The sequence below is a fragment of the Plodia interpunctella genome, chromosome 9, assembly GCF_027563975.2.
Source record: "Plodia interpunctella isolate USDA-ARS_2022_Savannah chromosome 9, ilPloInte3.2, whole genome shotgun sequence".
NCBI lineage: Eukaryota > Metazoa > Arthropoda > Insecta > Lepidoptera > Pyralidae > Plodia > Plodia interpunctella.
The window spans coordinates 1255394-1274656 of record NC_071302.1 but is presented as its reverse complement, the minus strand read 5'-3'; the positions used below and the strand labels follow the sequence as shown (position 1 = coordinate 1274656).

General features: G+C 35.0%; 1 protein-coding gene across 1 annotated transcript; it reads right to left on the bottom strand.

Moving 5' to 3' along the window:
- Nucleotides 1–736: 736 nt before the first annotated feature.
- Nucleotides 737–6594, bottom strand: Rab18. Its single transcript, XM_053749773.2, has 5 exons — nucleotides 6260–6594; nucleotides 5430–5597; nucleotides 3224–3365; nucleotides 2477–2599; nucleotides 737–1571 (listed from the first exon to the last, which is right to left on the bottom strand). Exons 1-5 carry the CDS (start codon nucleotides 6319–6321, stop codon nucleotides 1452–1454), a joined length of 615 nt encoding a protein of 204 aa, XP_053605748.1. The 5' UTR covers nucleotides 6322–6594; the 3' UTR covers nucleotides 737–1451.
- Nucleotides 6595–19263: the final 12669 nt, after the last annotated feature.

Genomic DNA, 19263 nt, shown 5'->3' with positions numbered 1-19263 from the left:
CATGAAAGACGTTTCGCGTGAATTATATATACTGGTATCAAACGCAAAACCTCCTAAAGACTACTTGGGTACATCAAAACAAGCAACTTTTATTCTACGACTTTTCGTGATTCGTAGTTTTTTATATATAAAAATTATATAAAAAAATACCATCTAATTTGAGATTCTACACATCTTAACTGTATGTAATAGCCAAGCAACACGAGACAGTACAGTAGCGTATGTAGCGGAATCGAACATAGAGAGTAACGCTTAATAGAAACGACATTAAAACTAAAAAATATATTTTTTTTGTATTTATCACATGTAGACAAAAGTCGTAGAACAAAGTCTCTATGTATACCTTATACCTTATGCGCCTTTGGAAGGTTATTCGTTAGATACCAGTTACCCTGTATAGAATGGCAGCGGAGCTCTTTGAACTTGGGGACGGGTCTTGACAACTGTTATGCCGGCTACACACAATCGTGGAACACAGACAGATGTCGACGCGAATGCACGAACATTGCCTAGTTTATACGAGTGTTTTTATTTACCGCAATGAAAAACCAGCAATGTGTATCGAATCCGAAATATATATATATAGTGTGAAAGCTTTGCAACTTTATGCATGGGTCCATACAAAAAGGACAGAATTTTTTTTAAAAGGCAAACATTAAAACATTACAAATTCCAGTGCTTTATTTTGGTCCAGCCTAGAATCATAAATTACAAAATTCAAATTACAAGCACTACGAACTGAATAAAACCGTTTAATTGTGTAAATTTTATTACAAATACATAATATTTACAAAAGCATAAGGATATCACAATAAATATTACGTTGGCCTCACTCTAACATCGGTATACATATTTCAACGTAAACCTATGTAAAGCTCGTCAAGGATTTCTGACCCCCATCGGGCTTATAACTTCAGCTGGATCGCAGTTGAACCGCGATTGTTCCGCTATTTTTGCAGCTTCGATATCACACAGAGATATCGAGTTAAATTATATAATACTGCCCGTATATATGTTGCCCGGGGCTTCGCTCCCGTGGGAATTTGAGATAAAATGTAGCCTATAGAAATCTTGGATAATGTACCTTTCTAATGGTGAAAGAATTTTTTAAATCGGTTCGGTAGTTTCGAAGATTACCCGCCTCAAATATACAAACACACAAAAGCTTACCTCATTATAATAATAGTATAGATAGGTTTCGAAGAGATAAAATACCGTAACGATCGCGGTTTAATTGCGATCCATCTGAAGTTATTAGCTGGATCGGTGAGCGCGAAACTCACTTTTTGAAAAGTTTTCACCACGTTTTACTACCCAATACAAAATTTCGAAGTATATTACTAAAATTGGGCTACCTAAATACACCGTCTCATTTCTTTATCACTATTAATCTATTGTGTATGAACAGAATAAATATAAGTATATTTAGAATGAAGCCAACATTACACAGTTTAAATGGTACAAGTGAAGTTGTAACATGAAGATTCTTCTTGCTGTTGTTGGTGCTGTTCTTGCGTGATCCGAATATTCGAACTTTTTCCCGTGTCCCAGAGCCCCGGAGTCTCAATTATCTAGAGAAAAAATAATATAATTATATATATATATATATATATATATATATATATATATATATATATATATATATATATATATATATATATATATATATATATTTATTGCGCTTCGATGTAAGTCAACGTAGGTCTATGTCAAAGCCTATATATATAGGCTTTGACATAGACCTACGTTGACTTACATCGAAGCGCAATAAAATATTGCGTTGATCCGTTGACGGACGTTAAAACAAAAGAGGACGACGGAGCAATCGTACCGCGCTCTTAACAGCCGAAGCTAAATTAAGCGGCAACGCTCTTACCCAACAAAATATATTCATTGAAATGAGAGCTCTATAGCGTCAGCTGTAGATATACTTTAGGTTGATCAACTTAGCGGACTGCTCGCTAACAGCTCTAGTGATGTCAATGGAAGGTACACCTATAGATGACTGTTTAAAGCTCACTTTTCAATGAACGTTATTTTGATAGGTGGGCGCGATGCTGTACCTAGTCGGCTTCACGAAACAAAATAAAAGGGCTCCTTATTGCCATTTTTTAAATAAAAATTATGTGACGATACGCGGGGCTGAGGCAGACGGAGCGGAGAAACGGTTACACCGTGGCTCCGCCCTTCTTATATGACAGTAGTAACTTCTGTATATGACAGTAGCCATGCACTTTTTTAACCGACTTCTAAATAGGAACTTCTCACTTCGACGCAAAAACTTTTATGGGACACAAAGTGTGGGACATCACCAACTGAAATACTGTAAAGCCTTTATAGCAATAATGACATAAATTGTAGTATATTTGCAAACAAAAACTGTGTTTCCACTCCAGTGTAGTATATAAATTTTCTAACAATTTCTTCCACAAAACCATCAAATAAACATCCTTAAGTAAATAAAAATAAGACTCACTTTTTGCACGAGCTCTTCAAACGCCAGATTGATGCCGTCCTGTGTCTTTGCACTGCTCTCTATGAAGAGCATTCTGTGTTTCTGTGCGAACGCCTGCCCTTGCTCCCTTGGTACAGCGCGGGGCTACAAGAATATTATAATTTACATTTTAAATCCCTATCATAGCAGGATGGAACGATATAATCGAAATGAGAGCGACAGATGTATTATTTTCATATTATTTGATATCTGTCACAGGGATCAACTATATTGCGTCACACTATCAAGCGGATTTGCAGTGAAATGCAGCTAACCAATCATAGTGCGGCATTGTGACGCGACGACAACCACACCGAAATCTGATTGGTTAGCTGCGTCTCAATATGAATCGACACGACTTCCGCATTCGAAGTGTGTAGATGGCAAGTTTCTATTTTTAAAATGAAATTTATATCCTTAATCTACATTTCAACAATTACATTTACCATTTCTTAGACTGACGATTGATTTAAACACGCATTTTAAGTCAGTAGTTTTTTTTTTTTTTTTTAATATTAATTACAGTTTTTAATTGAAACTAAAAAGTATTAGATATATGTAAGTAGGTTGCGAGGGACTAATGCTTTCAAATAAATTGTTCGTGAGTTCTTTACCTTAACAGTAAATTATAAGAAAACTATTTTACAAAGTTGAATTTGATCACTATCCTTGTCATTAATAAAATATTCTCATAAATGTATTAGTTTGAAATTTAACAAAAGCACTTACCTTGTCTATTTTATTGCCAACAACCAAACAAACAATATTTTTCTTTGTTGTGTAAACTTGTAGCTCCTCGACCCATTCTTTTAGCTTTGCTAGAGTTTTTGGCTCTGACGTGTCATAGACTAATATAGCACCATGTGCATCTCTAAAACAACCAATAAGAAAACATGTATGAATAAATAAATAAATAAAACAGTTATGATTAATGGACCAAAGTATTTTTATAACTGGCAAAATATTTTTTTTAGTAAGAGCAAAAAGTGGCCATGTGCAAATAGTACCAATTAGGGATTATCTTTATCTTTTTTTAAAATAAATAAATATATTAGGACAAATCACACAGATTGAGCTAGCCCCAAAGTAAGTTCGAGACTTGGGTTATGGGATACTAACTCAACGATACTATATTTTATAACAAATACATATATAGATAAACATCCAAGACTCGGGCCAATCAGAAAAATATCATTTTCCATCATGACCCGACCGGGGATCGAACCCAGGACCTCTCGGTTCAGTGGCAAGAACCTTACCACTGCGCCACCGAGGTCGTCAAATAGTACCAATTAGGGATTATCTTTATCTTGTCTTTATCTTTTTTTTTTAATAAATAAATATATTAGGACAAATCACACAGATTGAGCTAGCCCCAAAGTAAGTTCGAGACTTGGGTTATGGGATACTAACTCAACGATACTATATTTTATAACAAATACATATATAGATAAACATCCAAGACTCGGGCCAATCAGAAAAATATCATTTTCCATCATGACCCGACCGGGGATCGAACCCAGGACCTCTCGGTTCAGTGGCAAGAACCTTACCACTGCGCCACCGAGGTCGTCAAATAGTACCAATTAGGGATTATCTTTATCTTGTCTTTATCTTTTTTTTTTTAATAAATAAATATATTAGGACAAATCACACAGATTGAGCTAGCCCCAAAGTAAGTTCGAGACTTGGGTTATGGGATACTAACTCAACGATACTATATTTTATAACAAATACATATATAGATAAACATCCAAGACTCGGGCCAATCAGAAAAATATCATTTTCCATCATGACCCGACCGGGGATCGAACCCAGGACCTCTCGGTTCAGTGGCAAGAACCTTACCACTGCGCCACCGAGGTCGTCAAATAGTACCAATTAGGGATTATCTTTATCTTGTCTTTATCTTTTTTTTTTTAATAAATAAATATATTAGGACAAATCACACAGATTGAGCTAGCCCCAAAGTAAGTTCGAGACTTGGGTTATGGGATACTAACTCAACGATACTATATTTTATAACAAATACATATATAGATAAACATCCAAGACTCGGGCCAATCAGAAAAATATCATTTTCCATCATGACCCGACCGGGGATCGAACCCAGGACCTCTCGGTTCAGTGGCAAGAACCTTACCACTGCGCCACCGAGGTCGTCAAATAGTACCAATTAGGGATTATCTTTATCTTCTCTTTATCTTTTTTTTTTTAATAAATAAATATATTAGGACAAATCACACAGATTGAGCTAGCCCCAAAGTAAGTTCGAGACTTGTGTCATGGGATACTAACTCAATGATACTATATTTTATAACATATACATATATAGATCCAAGACCCGGGCCAATCAGAAAAAGATCATTTTCCATCATGACCCGACCGGGGATCTAACCCGGGACCTCTCGGTTCAGAGGCAAGCACTATACCACTGCGCCACCGAGGTCGTCATCATTAAATCATCAATCATAGTGTATGCATAGAATAGTGAATATCGAAAACTGTATCTTGGTTTAGAATCGAAGTACATACCTGATGATCTATAACTATCAATTATTATTATTATTATTTGCAAATGGTTTCTTCCATACAACACAAACTTGGACTAAAAAAGAGGTAAGCCATCAATCCATTTCTGGACAACATTTTCAGCTTCGTGGATCCTGACAATGCAGCCTTCAATAGACTATAATTGGCAGTGGTCCGTGACGTGCCGCATACTTTGGACCTCCCCGGAGGGACCCGGAGGACTCCGAGAACCATTTGCACGGCAATTCGGCGCATTTTCCTTGCGAAGTTTGCCACCTATTTATTTGCGGTCAATATTTTCACGGAAGATCAAAACCAGAAACTGGCAGATTTGGGTCAAATGATTAATTTTGAAAAAAATTGTTATAAATGTAACAAATTAAACATATTTTTTAAATCATACCTATAGAAACTAGATGTCAATGTTCTATATCGCTCCTGGCCAGCTGTGTCCCAAATGCCGAGTTTCACTTTTACACCGTTGACATCCATCACCTTGCATTTGTAGTCCACTCCAATTGTGGCCGGGTATGCAGGGTTGTAGTCACCAGAGGTATACGCAAGGATAATGCTACAACAACAATTATATACAAAACGGTGAAAGTAAATATTATATTTTTTCTAATGACTGCAAATTACATATCCTACTAATATTTAATATAATGCGAAAGTTTATGAGGATGTATGTGTGTGTGTGTGTATGTTTGTTATTCTTTGACTCAAAATCTACTAGACCAATTGTTATGAAAATTTGTACATGGTAGAATATAACCTGGAATAACACAATAGGGTACTTTTTATCCAGATATTCCCAAGGGAGCGTAGCTCCGGGGCGCAGTTAGTTGATTATAAAGCCTTGTTTAATGGTTTTTGACCAAAAAATTTTTTGACCAATATTAATGTTCTTTTGTAGTGTTACTTTGAAATAAAAAGATAGCAATATTGATCAAGGACATTACGAGCGCTTTGTCGACATTTTACTTGGCGATTTCTATATACAACTGTGAACTTTGGCCTTACACACAATGTGTGTAAAAAATATTCTTCTCATGACCTTCTTAATCTGTAGTTTGCAAGTATTTGTATTACAGCAGCAAAGAAAAATTAATTCCACGTAGCAATAATAACCATTATCAGTTAATTATCCAATGTCGAACACGCATGAACGTTTCGTTTTTAACACTAATATAACAACTCATGTCAATCTTAGAGAATACTACTATCAAAACTTACCTGGACTTGCCCACTCCGCTCTCTCCGATCACCAGAATCTTTAACGTTGTAACATAATCCATTTTTGGAGTTAAATTTACAAACGCTAGGGTATTTTAGTCACACCAGTAGTGACTCAATCTCTTTGTTGCGAAAACTTTTCGACGTAAAAAATAGGTTAAAAAAACTTCGCGAAGACTATTTCTATTCACTAAATAGGTACTCAATTGTAAAATTAATTAGCGATAGATTATTTTGTATTACACCCTTGTGGAATAAAATGCGATTTATTTTTGTAAAAATCCCCAAAACAATACAATACGTTTTTGACAATGACATGACATTTACGTCACAACATTGACATGACATTTGACATTTGCGTTCCGTTACATTAAAAATATACCTATCTCAAAATTGAGATTTTGACAATTTACTTAAGGATATTTAATGTTGTGTAAATAACGACGCCATAATTATGATATGTGTACGAAATTATTATTTACTCGCGTTGTTTCTACTCAAACTGTTTGTGGGCTCCACAGTATAATTATTACTAGTACGTATATTAGGTGCAACCCAATATACGTACAATATACGTAATAATAAATAAATAAATATCAAGACAAATCATACAGTTTAAGTTGGCCCAAAAGTAAGTTCGACAGTTGTGTTATGGATTGCTAAACCAACGATACTATATACTCTCTGCGCCCCGGGGCTTCGCTTCCGTAGGAATATCGGGATAAAAAGTACCATATGTGTTATTAGAGGTTATTTTCTAGCCGTGTACCAAATTTCGTAACAATCGGTCCAATAGATAAAGCGTGTAGAGGTAACATAAACAAATAAACAAACTTACTTTCGCATTTCAATATTAGTTGGGAAGTTTGGATTGGGATACGCCAAATTTGAATTACAATACATTATTTCTCTATCAATTATTTAATAATTTTTGGCTGTCTAGCAAAAAAATCAGTATATCTTTATGTTATGAGTATTAGTGTCGAATGTTTTTAGATTATATTTTATAGTGCTGGGAAGTATTATTGTAATCTGTGGTACTGACAAAGAAAATCTAATACAAATGTTTTTTTCACTCTAATCGCTAACGTAGTTCAGCTAAAATAGTTCAACCATTCACCCGTTCATTCATCGGGTCATTTGAAACGCTGACTCAGGCGTCCTCTGTTTGTCTTCAATTCAATCCGTTTATGGCGCCGTGTGTAGCCTGATTGAATGAAACGGCAGCTGTTTGTTTAAAAGAGTCAGCTACAACCCGCATCATTCGATTAGAAAGGTTCATTTTCGTATAATGTACAGTCAGCAGCATATAAACCTACCCAAATTCGTTGCAAATTCAGGCCTATTACCGCGTGTTACGATTCATGCATGGTAAATGTGGTCGACTGAACACTTACGCGTTTGTATCGCATATAATGTGGTCGTATTTTAGAGCGGAATCACAAGCTACAATCCTACACACTCTATTCATCTCTAGTCTTTCGCTTCCTCACATTTGTCTATGAATTGAACTGAAATTAAACCTTATAAAAATATATTAGTTGTAATTAAATAACTTTCGGTATACCTACTTAATTAACGTTAGATTAATAATAAAGTTTAAAAATAACGGGTGTAACGAGAGATCGTTTCAATTCGACAATATAATTTTATTCGCTATATGAAATGAAAACTACAATTTTAGATTTAACGTCCCTTATAACGAGCTGTCATGATTTCAGCATAAAATAACATAGTAGTAAGCTAACGTGAACTTTATTGCATTTTTCAATCCCTAAACATTTTTCAATCCCTAAAATAGGTACGTATTACGACTTGAAATTTCAGTAGTTTGTTCTTTACCACCATTTCTATTAAAAAAAAAAAATCTTTATTTCAGACATAAATAGTCAATTTAAAAATTACTGCTCATTATTGCTAAATCAATAATTTCATTTGTGTACTAGCTTTTGCCCACAACTTCGTATGTAAGTAAAAATCCGTTTGCCTTGGGAATTTCAGGAAATCCCTTCTTAGTGCTGCCCTATACTGTCCTAGGAACCTACACACCAAATTTCAGACATATACGCACAATAGTTTCGGCTGTGCGTTGTCTTTCAGTCAGTCAGTCAGTCAGTCAGTCAGTCAGTCAGTCAGTCAGTCAGTCAGTCAATCAATCAGTAACGGTAGAGTTTTATAGATTGTCATGTAAATAAATTTATTCGCTGTATTTCTAGTTGACATTAAAACATTTCTTACTTTAAAGTAAGTTTTCAATAATGCCGGACACAGTGACCGGTTGCTAATACTAGGTATCTCTAGTTTAGCCATTTCCCTTTATTGTCTTTTACAAAGCGCAAGGAAGGTGCAGCAGTTGACACATACTACGTTTTTATTTCGCTTCCAGGAACTCCTTTAATAAAACTTTTTAAAATGTCACAATTTCAAACTATCCTAATACAAATTAAACAATGAAATTAAAAAAACAAAATATGTGTGAAATGAAACTCTGAAAAACAAAAAGGAAAAATTATAAAGCTGGTGAATACTGTACACTGGCAACTGACATGTCTAAATATTGTATGAGTAAAGCTAGTAACTTATGTGGCAGCCACAGAGTTAAGAATTACAATAAATAGAAATGTCATCTGGATTTAATTTGTTCGATTGTCAAGATTCGAGGCACGATGCATAAATATTTTTTATCCGGTAGCCGGATACCGGTCAGTTGGTATTAATCTATACTATTATTATAAAGAAGTAGGCATTTTTGAGTTTGTATGTTTGAGGCGGGTAATTTCCGAAACTACAGAACAGATTTCAAAAGTTCTTTCACCATTAGAAAGGTACATTGTCCAAGATTGCTATATAGGCTATATTTTATTTCAAAATTTCCACGGGTAGCCCCGGGGGGCAACATCTAGTGTATTAATATAGTTTGATGTTTATATTTGCACAAAAATTCACTTTTATATAAAAACTTTGTCATGTTTAACAGTCAACTGTACGTCAGTATATGTTGATATTTATGCCGTTGTAATAGGGGTCCATATTAATATTATAAATGCGAAAATCTGTCTACCTGTTCCGCTTTCACGGCTAAACCGCTGGACCGATTTTGATGAAATTTGGTATGCATGTAATAAGCTACTTTTTAACGTACAGCGTCATTATAACATTTGCACGCTTATGTAATTCATCACTGCGCTAATAATGTGAGGAAACAATTTAATTTGTCACGTAATTATTACATGTGGTGCAAACAATTATAACAATTTTTATTATTTTCCCCTTTACAAGCCACGAAATTTTAATTCTACCACAATATTGCCACGAATTACAATTAAATATTGTTTATCGATTTGTGTAAAACATAGAATTGAAATCTATGCTTTTAAAATGCTATTGAAATAAGTTCCTCAGTGAAATAAGTCTAGTTTCCAACCTCGTGAATACCAAACGGTGGTTGTGAGAAATTCTGTCCGTCTGTTTATATTGCTAGAGTATCGTAAATATGGTCACTGAGGCTAGCAACTAGCCATTTGATGGTCACGCCCTATTGTTGCAACAGATGTATTTCTGACTGGATGTGAACAGGAATTTATTTTTGGAGAAATAGGTTTCGGCTACTGCAAATACAATCGTTTTCCTATCTCTATTTGGGTTCAACATAATTATAATTATATACTATATAATTATATACAATATCATGACTTTAACCTTAATGGCGTACACAGAATAACATTTCGAAGCTAAAGTTGCAATAAATGGCGGAGTTATTAGTTAAGTCCGTAAATATTAGCTGCGCCCCGGTGCTTCGCTTCCGTGAGAATTTCGGGACAAAATCTACGTATTATTCCAGATGAAGACTTAATAATGGTATGGTATAGAAGTGTATTACAGAGGTTGATAAATGAAGAATTAAGATTCAAATGATATAACAGTATTAAAATTAGTATTTATGAGCAGATTTATCTACAGACTAATAAGGAAAATTCAAGCTTGAACTTCTCAACTATAACTAGAAGGTACGGCTTTATTGCGCACACACACAACATAAACTTTATTAACACATTTAAACGTTACCACATTCTACAGTCGGGTACGACTCGTCTCGAACATCTACTTACACATCAACCGTTACCTTTATAAAAGATTCAAAACGAATGGAAAATCTCCAGTCATAATCCACTCAAATATTACCGGATCGTTACGGAAAATTCAATTTACAAAGCAATATATTATCGTTAAAAACTCGCTCTTCTCGCGATAAGCTAGGGTATACGTCAATGTCTTGCCTTAGCCCGTCAGTTGAATAGACAGTCAAAACATTATGAGGAATCCACTGACAACGTTCGGATAGACATCGAACACAAATTAAAGGACAATATTCGTAATTGTACCTATGAAAGCCAATCAGGGCTCAACGCTAAATGGCTGAGAAATAAGTTTTAAAAAGGCTCTGCAGACCTACCATCAACTTTTACGGAACGATTCAAATGCGGCGCATTTCAATTTGGGAACCTGAAATGAATCGCATTAGTATTAAATATTAACTTTATCGTACGAATTTGCGATGCAGATCAGTTTAGGTCCTGAACTGAACATTAAGAAATAGTAAGCCCCCAAATTACTTTAGTTTCACTCGACAAGCCTTTTTTTAAATATAAATAATGCCACTTATTCAAAATCAATTTTAATTATGTATTTTATATTATATATATTTTATATTTTATATAGATATTTAATTTGCACCGGGCCTGAGGTATTTCGACCATCGCAACTATGTGAAGCATTATTGAGCTTCGAAAAAGACAAGAAGAAGTACTCTCCATAATCTCCATTTAAATATTAAGCCAATAGGGTAGTTATCAAGGTCAGAAAATTAAAATAAAAGTATAATTTAGATAAAATAGATATATTTAGGATCATTATTATATATTAAATAGATATATTTAGGATAATTCATAGACTGGAACAATGCAGCTGGATCGAAATACGAAGATTTGTATATGGTTGGAAAGTCCATTTTCAAAAAGTATGAAATTATAAAAACAAATTAAACTATCATAAAAAACAAAAATTTTGTATCAACTTTTATTAAGAAGTCATCACTATAAACGTAATATTTAATGTAGCTGTCGAACAAACATATCTTTCTTAGCGAACATTTTAGCACGTTGTGACGTCACTCCTGCATGTCTTAGTATGGCGCGTTTAGACGAGTACAAAAATGTGTGATTTTATTTGACATAACTTTGAAAGCATTGTCATTATCACAATATATTTTTCACTGGTGTTTCTATTAATATAAGAGCCTTCGAATAGTCATCAAAACAAAAATATGTCAACTAGCCTATTTTATTTATTTGAAACAAGTTAAAAGTAAATAAACTATCTGTTTAGGTTGATGTCTGCGAAAACCGCTTAGTTCTTGGGCTATTAATCATCAGGACACAAAGGAAATGCAGAATCTAATCTTTTAGACATTGTGATGCTTGACAAAAATATTGAGTTTAAACGACTCGTTTACTTAGTCTAATAATCTCTTTGTAAAAATCTCGGTCTTTCTCAATAATGTTTCTTAATTTAATGTGCTCTCGCTGTTATTACATTTTTAAAGTGTCTAGAAATCAAACATACCACACTTTACATGGTCATCTGACTCCTTCACTATAGGGCTAGGTCCCATTGGTCAATCGTTCTCAGTTGCGTTAACGACCGCAGGACAGATCAACGCAGAAAAACGCAGAAATTGTATGAAGTTTCGATGTCATCACATCAATGCATGCATCAAACCTACGTAAAACAACGGAGCTTAAAGGAGTGGCAATGCTGTGTAAGCGGAGCACGACGGAACAATAGGGCCGGCTATAGTTGTCATTAGGGGACTTCATATTCTTCTTATCGAGTGTAAATAATAAATAAATAAAATTAATATGTATGGATAAATCACACAGATTGAGTTGGCTCCAAAGTAAGTTCGGGACATGTGTTATGGATTACCAACGCAACGATACTATATTTTATAACATAGATAAACATCCAAGACCCAGGTCAATCTGAAAAGTTCATTTTACATGTTGACCTAACCGGGGTTCGAACCCGGGACCTCCAGTGTAGCAGTCCGGCGTGTTGACCATTAGGCCACGGAGGTCGTCAAGTGTGTTGTTACTGACACTGATGTCAGCTTTTATTTGGGTCGCCTAAGGAATCTGACACTAGGGGACCGAGGATATTGAAATGAGAATATCTCTTCCAGGTGTGCAAAGATCTTTGTATACACTGCTGTACGTTTTGGCCCTCCACCAGAGCAATTAAACCGCACCGCTCGATGCATGCAGCGACTCCACTTAATTTGCACCAAGCACCTTTATTTTATCTTCGTTATTTACCACACCACACAACGCCCATTCACTATTATATATTTTATTACTTTCACAGTTAATATTCTAAGTTATATTTAAACCCTGACGCAAATCCCATACGGGTTTCCCCATTAAATAGTGTGAGTCCAGAGATTTAGATGTATTATAAAAACTTTATATGTGTGTGTGTCTTAATCTGATTTTTTTTTGCAAAATATGTTTTTTATTTTTCAATAACCCAAAAGGGGTTTGGCAACTGACAGATTTGTATGATAACTATACGCAGATTCAGATAGATTTTCACTTTAATCCCATTAAATGTTTCACATACTGAATACAGTGCAATTTCCTTCAGTTGATTGACGGCCGCTGTCTGCAGCAGGCACAGGTGTCTGTTACGACCGGTTACACTGGATTTCAATTCATATACTCAGTCTTTAGGCATATCCATTGGTTAATTATAAACACTTAAATTTAACCTATAAAAGAATATTAAATTTTTAAAAGTGCTGACTTCATTTCGTCAAGAATTTTTTCTCTCGAGACTTTACGTGCGAGAAATCTGCGCTGCTTCATATTCTCACTAATCCAGTTCCTTCGGGAAGCGAAGCACCGCTGATGATGGTGTTCGCTCATGGACATGAAGGATACGAGTAATTATTAATCAATAATTATATAAACACCAAATAGTGTGACAACTAAAAGTGATGAAGACCGTACGAAGCGACGAAGACAACGTAGGACGTCATCTCTTTTCCACAGAGACATTAAAACAATTTTCGATTATTTACAACTGTATATTAAAAGAAGAAAAAAAAATATAATTTAACCTACAATTACATAATTATTATATATCCCACAAAAAATGGTCCCACAATATAAAAAATAAACGACAACAAATGGCTGGTAGCAACTATAAAAGAAAGAATTCCTTATATAGTTTTTATTCTATGCAATATAATAATATCGACGCTATTATGCCGATAAAAAGGAATTGCTCTTCCATACAAAAACCCGTGTCAAAAGCATTTAGATAGAATCTCGTATCTCGGATGTAACTGTTTGACCCCGCCAGAAGGATCCTCTCGGTAGGACTCGATTTCCGCAAGGAAGTGAAATAAATAAAGTCATTTGGACACATTACGATGATCGTACAATGGAACGTCTCTCGCAATCTTTTAAGGAATAATGACATAAATGTGGAGACGAAACGACGATGGGACAAATGATGCGTTTCAACTTCTTTTTAACGTTTTTAAATCGATAGTTTATTATGCATATAACAATAATAACATACACACTTAATTGTTTGAATTATATCGGCAAATATTCCTTGTCAATTGGAACCTCCTGGCCTCTCGCGTACAGACGGAAAGCCGGCATCACTTTAATACCGTGGCAGAGAGGGCATTGCCTTTTATGGGACGCAACATGTGTAAGCACATATGCGGCGTCCTACCTCACTAATAGTAAGCGTTTGCCTGGGCCGCTGCAAGGGTGGCAGCTGAACTTAAAATGGCCAAGTATTCTGTTTTATCCAACCAGTACGAGTTTGTTCCAGTTGCCGTTGAAACGGCTGGCCCATGGTGTTCGGAGGCGAAGCGCTTTGTTGGTGAGACAGGACGGCGTTTAAGGTGTCGTGGATATGACTACCGCTCCGGATGGTACCTGGTTCAAAGGCTATCAATTGCTATCCAACGAGGAAACGCAGCTAGCGTTATGGGTACTTTTGAACCGGGTACAATTCGGGGTGGCATTTTTGATTGACTTTGCAATTATTTATGTTTTATTATTTGTATTTTTAATAAATGAATCCAAAAATAAATAAAAAACATACACACACAACACACATATTTGTCACAAATTACAAGTCCCAAAAATCTTGATCCATACACAGAGTCATTATTAATTTTCACCGTAATGTATCCAGAGTAAAAGTTGTTCAATCCTCCAAGTCCAATGAATAATTGTTGTCTAATCCAATAATATTATAAATGCGAAAGTTTCTGAGGATATATGTATGTGTGTGCGTTTGTTATTCTTTCACGCAAAATCTACCGACCCGATTGTTATGAAATTTGGTACAAGGGTAGAATATAACTTGGAATAACGCATAGGGTACTTTTTCTCCCGAATTTCCCACGGGAGCGAAACCCCAGTGCGCAGCTAGTATACTATAATACAATATAAAAGTCATTAATTACACATTATTATAGGTATGCATACACAATACTTAAAAATAAAAAGATAAAGAAGAAAATAAGCAAATGACGACCTTATCACTTTATGCTATTTGTTCTAATATTAAAAACTGTTTTACCTTAAAAATTATAATATTTAGTTATGTATTTCAATCAAGATTGGTACATTGAATTTTGTTTATTATATTTTACCTCAGACATTTCAACCTCAACAAATTACTTAAGAAATGGTATGACAAGATGTAGATTTCATACCAAAAGATTCTAGATACAAACCGTATTTGGCAAATAAAGTTTTAAATATATAAATAGCAAGGCAAAGTAAAATCATTCATTCACAAATGACACCAAATTTTAGATTATAGAGATATTTCTCAACGCGATTATTTAATTATAATTTAATTTAATTAAAGATAATTCGTTATACATTTGTTTTTTTAAACTAATATTGAAAATAATGAGATGAAAATGATCTAGAATCGAGCGGGATTCAAATTGACTTTAATTATAATATATTCGGTTTTTCACTATTTTCATCACTACTACTTATAGCCAAAGTTATACTAATAGCCAAACTCTGTAAAGACTTTTTATTACGTCAGGAATCCTAATTAATATAGGTAAATAAGTTTAACTAAATGTCATTCCATAACAATAACACATTAGCTATAATCAAAGAGACTTAATATAGTTAGGGATCTGGTAATGGACGGACGAAACATTGGTCAACAACTGGTTGTTTCGTTCTGGAATCACCTACAAATTGACAACGGTCGGACCAAAACTTTCAACATTTCGTCTTACTTCAATTAATTCGTATCTAAAATTACAATTATTAGAAAATATCATCATATTCATCACTTCAACAAAGACTAACAAAAGTAGGGCATCTCTAGGTATATATAATGCTCGATTTGGCTGCTTTTGGAAAGTTAGCAAACATTTTGAAGTCACGCCAAATTCCATATAACCACTATGACATACTGAGCCGAAATATGGAAGCTTACTCGTGAGGTCGTGCACGCTTGTGACGCTCAGAGGACAGAGAGAGGTTATATTGAAAACGCCAGTTTTGAAACGACCAGTGGCCGTCCCTGGTCGACCTTGGTCGCGCTTTTGAGACCGCAACCATATTTCCGAGTAGACGTTAGGTAGACAGCAGGTCATAAACCCAAGTCTTCAAATTTTTCCTTCATTATCATATCGAGTATGTTATTGCTAACACTGGTGTCAGAATTTATTCAAGTCGCCTAAAGGCATCTGACGTGACTTTTACGACTACTTACCCCCATCTACTTGTGAACTGAACTGTCCATCAGTGTGCAGGTTTCTTCATGATGTTTTCCTTCACCGGAAGCAAGTGGTGGTCTATGAAAACTACGATATATGAGTCAGATTCATAGATAAAAGAAATATTGTCAGATTGGTATACAAACTCATTAGGCACGAGTAGAATTCGAACCTCAGACCTTACGATCCATAGGCGGGTGTCTTAACCATTACACCACCACCGCTTCAAAAGTAAATTTTTCCTTGATTTGAAGATACTTTTATCGTATTTTTACAGTCGTAAATGTAACCAGGAAGACACCCAGATGAGAGAGAGAGGTCGTATTGAAAAAGGCCAGTTTTGGACGGACCACAGCCCGTAATTGCTCAACCCTGGTCGCTCTCTTGAGACCGTAACCTTGTTACTACGATAATGTGGCTAATACTTCCTCAAGCTATATTATAATTCCAGGGAAGAGCATCACTTTGACAGAACCCTTAAGGTTGACCCCAGACTTTAAGGTTGCACCGTCGAATTTGACGTTGATTTTAACCGGCGCGCCGTTGTCATTAAGACATAAAGGCGTACTCTGCGTCTTCGTGCACACGTTAAAGTTAACGGTGCAACCTGTACTCTAAGAGGCACTTTTTTACGTCCAATTTTTTATTAAATAATAATTTCTCAAAATGCTTTAAACTACTGGCGTTTAGGAATGACTATTGCTAAAAAGAAGCTAAAAGAAATTAATTTAAACAGTTGGACATTTGACATTGTCCTATCCAAGCGTGAAAGCGTTACAGACAAACTTAATATTATTATATTAAATAGCAATTCTCGGCTGTCCACATTCGTACATCATGTTGACAAAACAAATTGGCGCAGCGTGCAACTGATTGATTGAATGTTACATTAATTGCAGCTGTTGAATGAACGTACAGAATATATTAACCACGTTTTCCCAACAGTTTTAAGATAAGGTAATTTCTTCTCGGCCTTCAAACTCTTGTTTGCATTAGAGTGTGATAATTGGTATTAACTTAAGGAAAAGGAGAAAAGGCATATCAGTAATCATATTGTTCTGCTTCGTCATTTCCATTTATCACTAACTATTGCCCGCGAATCCGCCCGCAGCAAAGAGCCTTTGTCTCTCTATAGTTCTCCAATTATCTCCACACCAAAATTCACTTTAACCAGTTGCTCCATTTTGACGTGAAAGGAGGACAAATAAACACACACACCAATAGATAGTGTGATTCGCGAGGAAGGTTTATTATGATAATAATTGAATTTATTATGATAATAATTGTCAAATATACAAAATAAAACATACAATAAATTAGAGTTCTGAATCTAATATTATTAATTATTTATTATGTTTTTACCCGAGCGAAGCCGGGACGAGCCGCAAGTATAGAAGAATAAATAAAGTAACAATTCCCAACCAAGCGCAGGGAATTCTGAAACGCATTAGCGCGGGAATCCAATAAGTCGGCTCTTACAAAAATGCGACGCGAAAATTGTTAGATGGAGTTTCATAGTAATGCAGCTCAAATTCATTTTTCTCGTTACGTCGAAGCGTCAATGACGGATCTAGAATAAAAGTTATACATCTTACCCGGGCGCCAAGTTTAGGGGATGCCAAATTACATATAACACATACATGATGATAACAACAAACAACAGCTGTAATTAAATTTGTGTCGTGTCACATTAAAAAAATATTTATTTGAATGGTTCTCAGAGCGTTTCGACCGCTGCGGCCGCGCTGTCATCACGATCCGTCAATTTTCATGAGGAAGGTGTCATTTCTAAAATCAATCATTAATAAAATTAACACTATCACAGTATACATAGATTAGTTATTTCAAAGTCAAATAGTAAAATTAATTCTTGTCTTTGGTAAAATTTGAAAAATTGTAATGACAGCGCATCCTCAGCGGTCGAAACACAGTTTTAAAAATTTGTGTACACATTATAAAACTTATATAGATTACATGATAAAACTCATTTGATACTTAACTCAAAAGAAATGTATTCCAGTAGACACGTGACAGGAGATCAGCATTTCGAGGCAGATGTATATAAATTAATGCTAAAAGATATTATTCCTTGACAGATTCTTAGCATTCCATAAATTTTCCATTTGTAACCCCTTTTTTTTTTAAATTATTTTAGGGGCTACCATATTTTTTCTGCCCCGGTTCATAAAATCCGTAGTACCGGAGCCGTGAAGCGTAATAGCACCCATCTTCACTTCTATTTTAAGGAAAAAAATAAAAAGTATTGGCGCTTTGACTGTATTTAACTAAGTGCGCTGTAGAGGAATAAGTTTTTGACGCGAGTGCGCATAATAAGGGTTTAGTTTTGTGCTTAAAATAAAAAAAATACACATACGAGCTGACAAATCACCGACTACAGTGCAAGGGCAACATGCATTTTCTTTGATGGGAAGCAAACGATGGTCTAATTAATGTACTATACATACAAGAATCAGATTGACACACAAACTCAAATGGCACGGGTAGAATTCAAACTTGAAACCTCTCGGTTCACAGGCTCAAAGGTAGAGCTTTTATCTTTAGATAAAAGCTATTCTACTCGTCAATGACTGACCTTCACATTAACCTTCACATGGGTCTTAGCTACTAGTGACGATTCGAAGATCAAGCTCTAGTCTTCATAAATATAGCGTTTAAGGTATTTTACCACACAGAGAAAGTGTGAGAAACTTATCTCAAGAATTGAAGGGGTTTTATCAATATTTATTTCCTACTGAGTAAACAATTTTTTTGAAAGATCTATACTTTCATAGATTTCAATAACAATTTAGTAAAACTACATAAAAAAATGTTTAGATGGTCGTGAGTTTATTATAGGCACAAACTCCGGCAGAAATCAAGGCAATCTTCAAGGATTGCTCCCAAAAGAACAACAGAGACTGACATCTTGCAGATCCTGATCCTTATAAGTATGCCATCTTCTGTCGCGGAGAGGAACGGGACGACACGACATCAAAAAATAATCTGAAGAAACTCAAATTATAGTCGACTTCTCCGCCGATCTGTCAGTCACATGTAAATGCACGTGTTTGACCCACATTTAAACTTTAATGGCTAATTCTCACGTTAGTTTTAATCAAAACACTCGTAAAACGGTAAATTATAATCGATTTTCCAATCAGTCAAT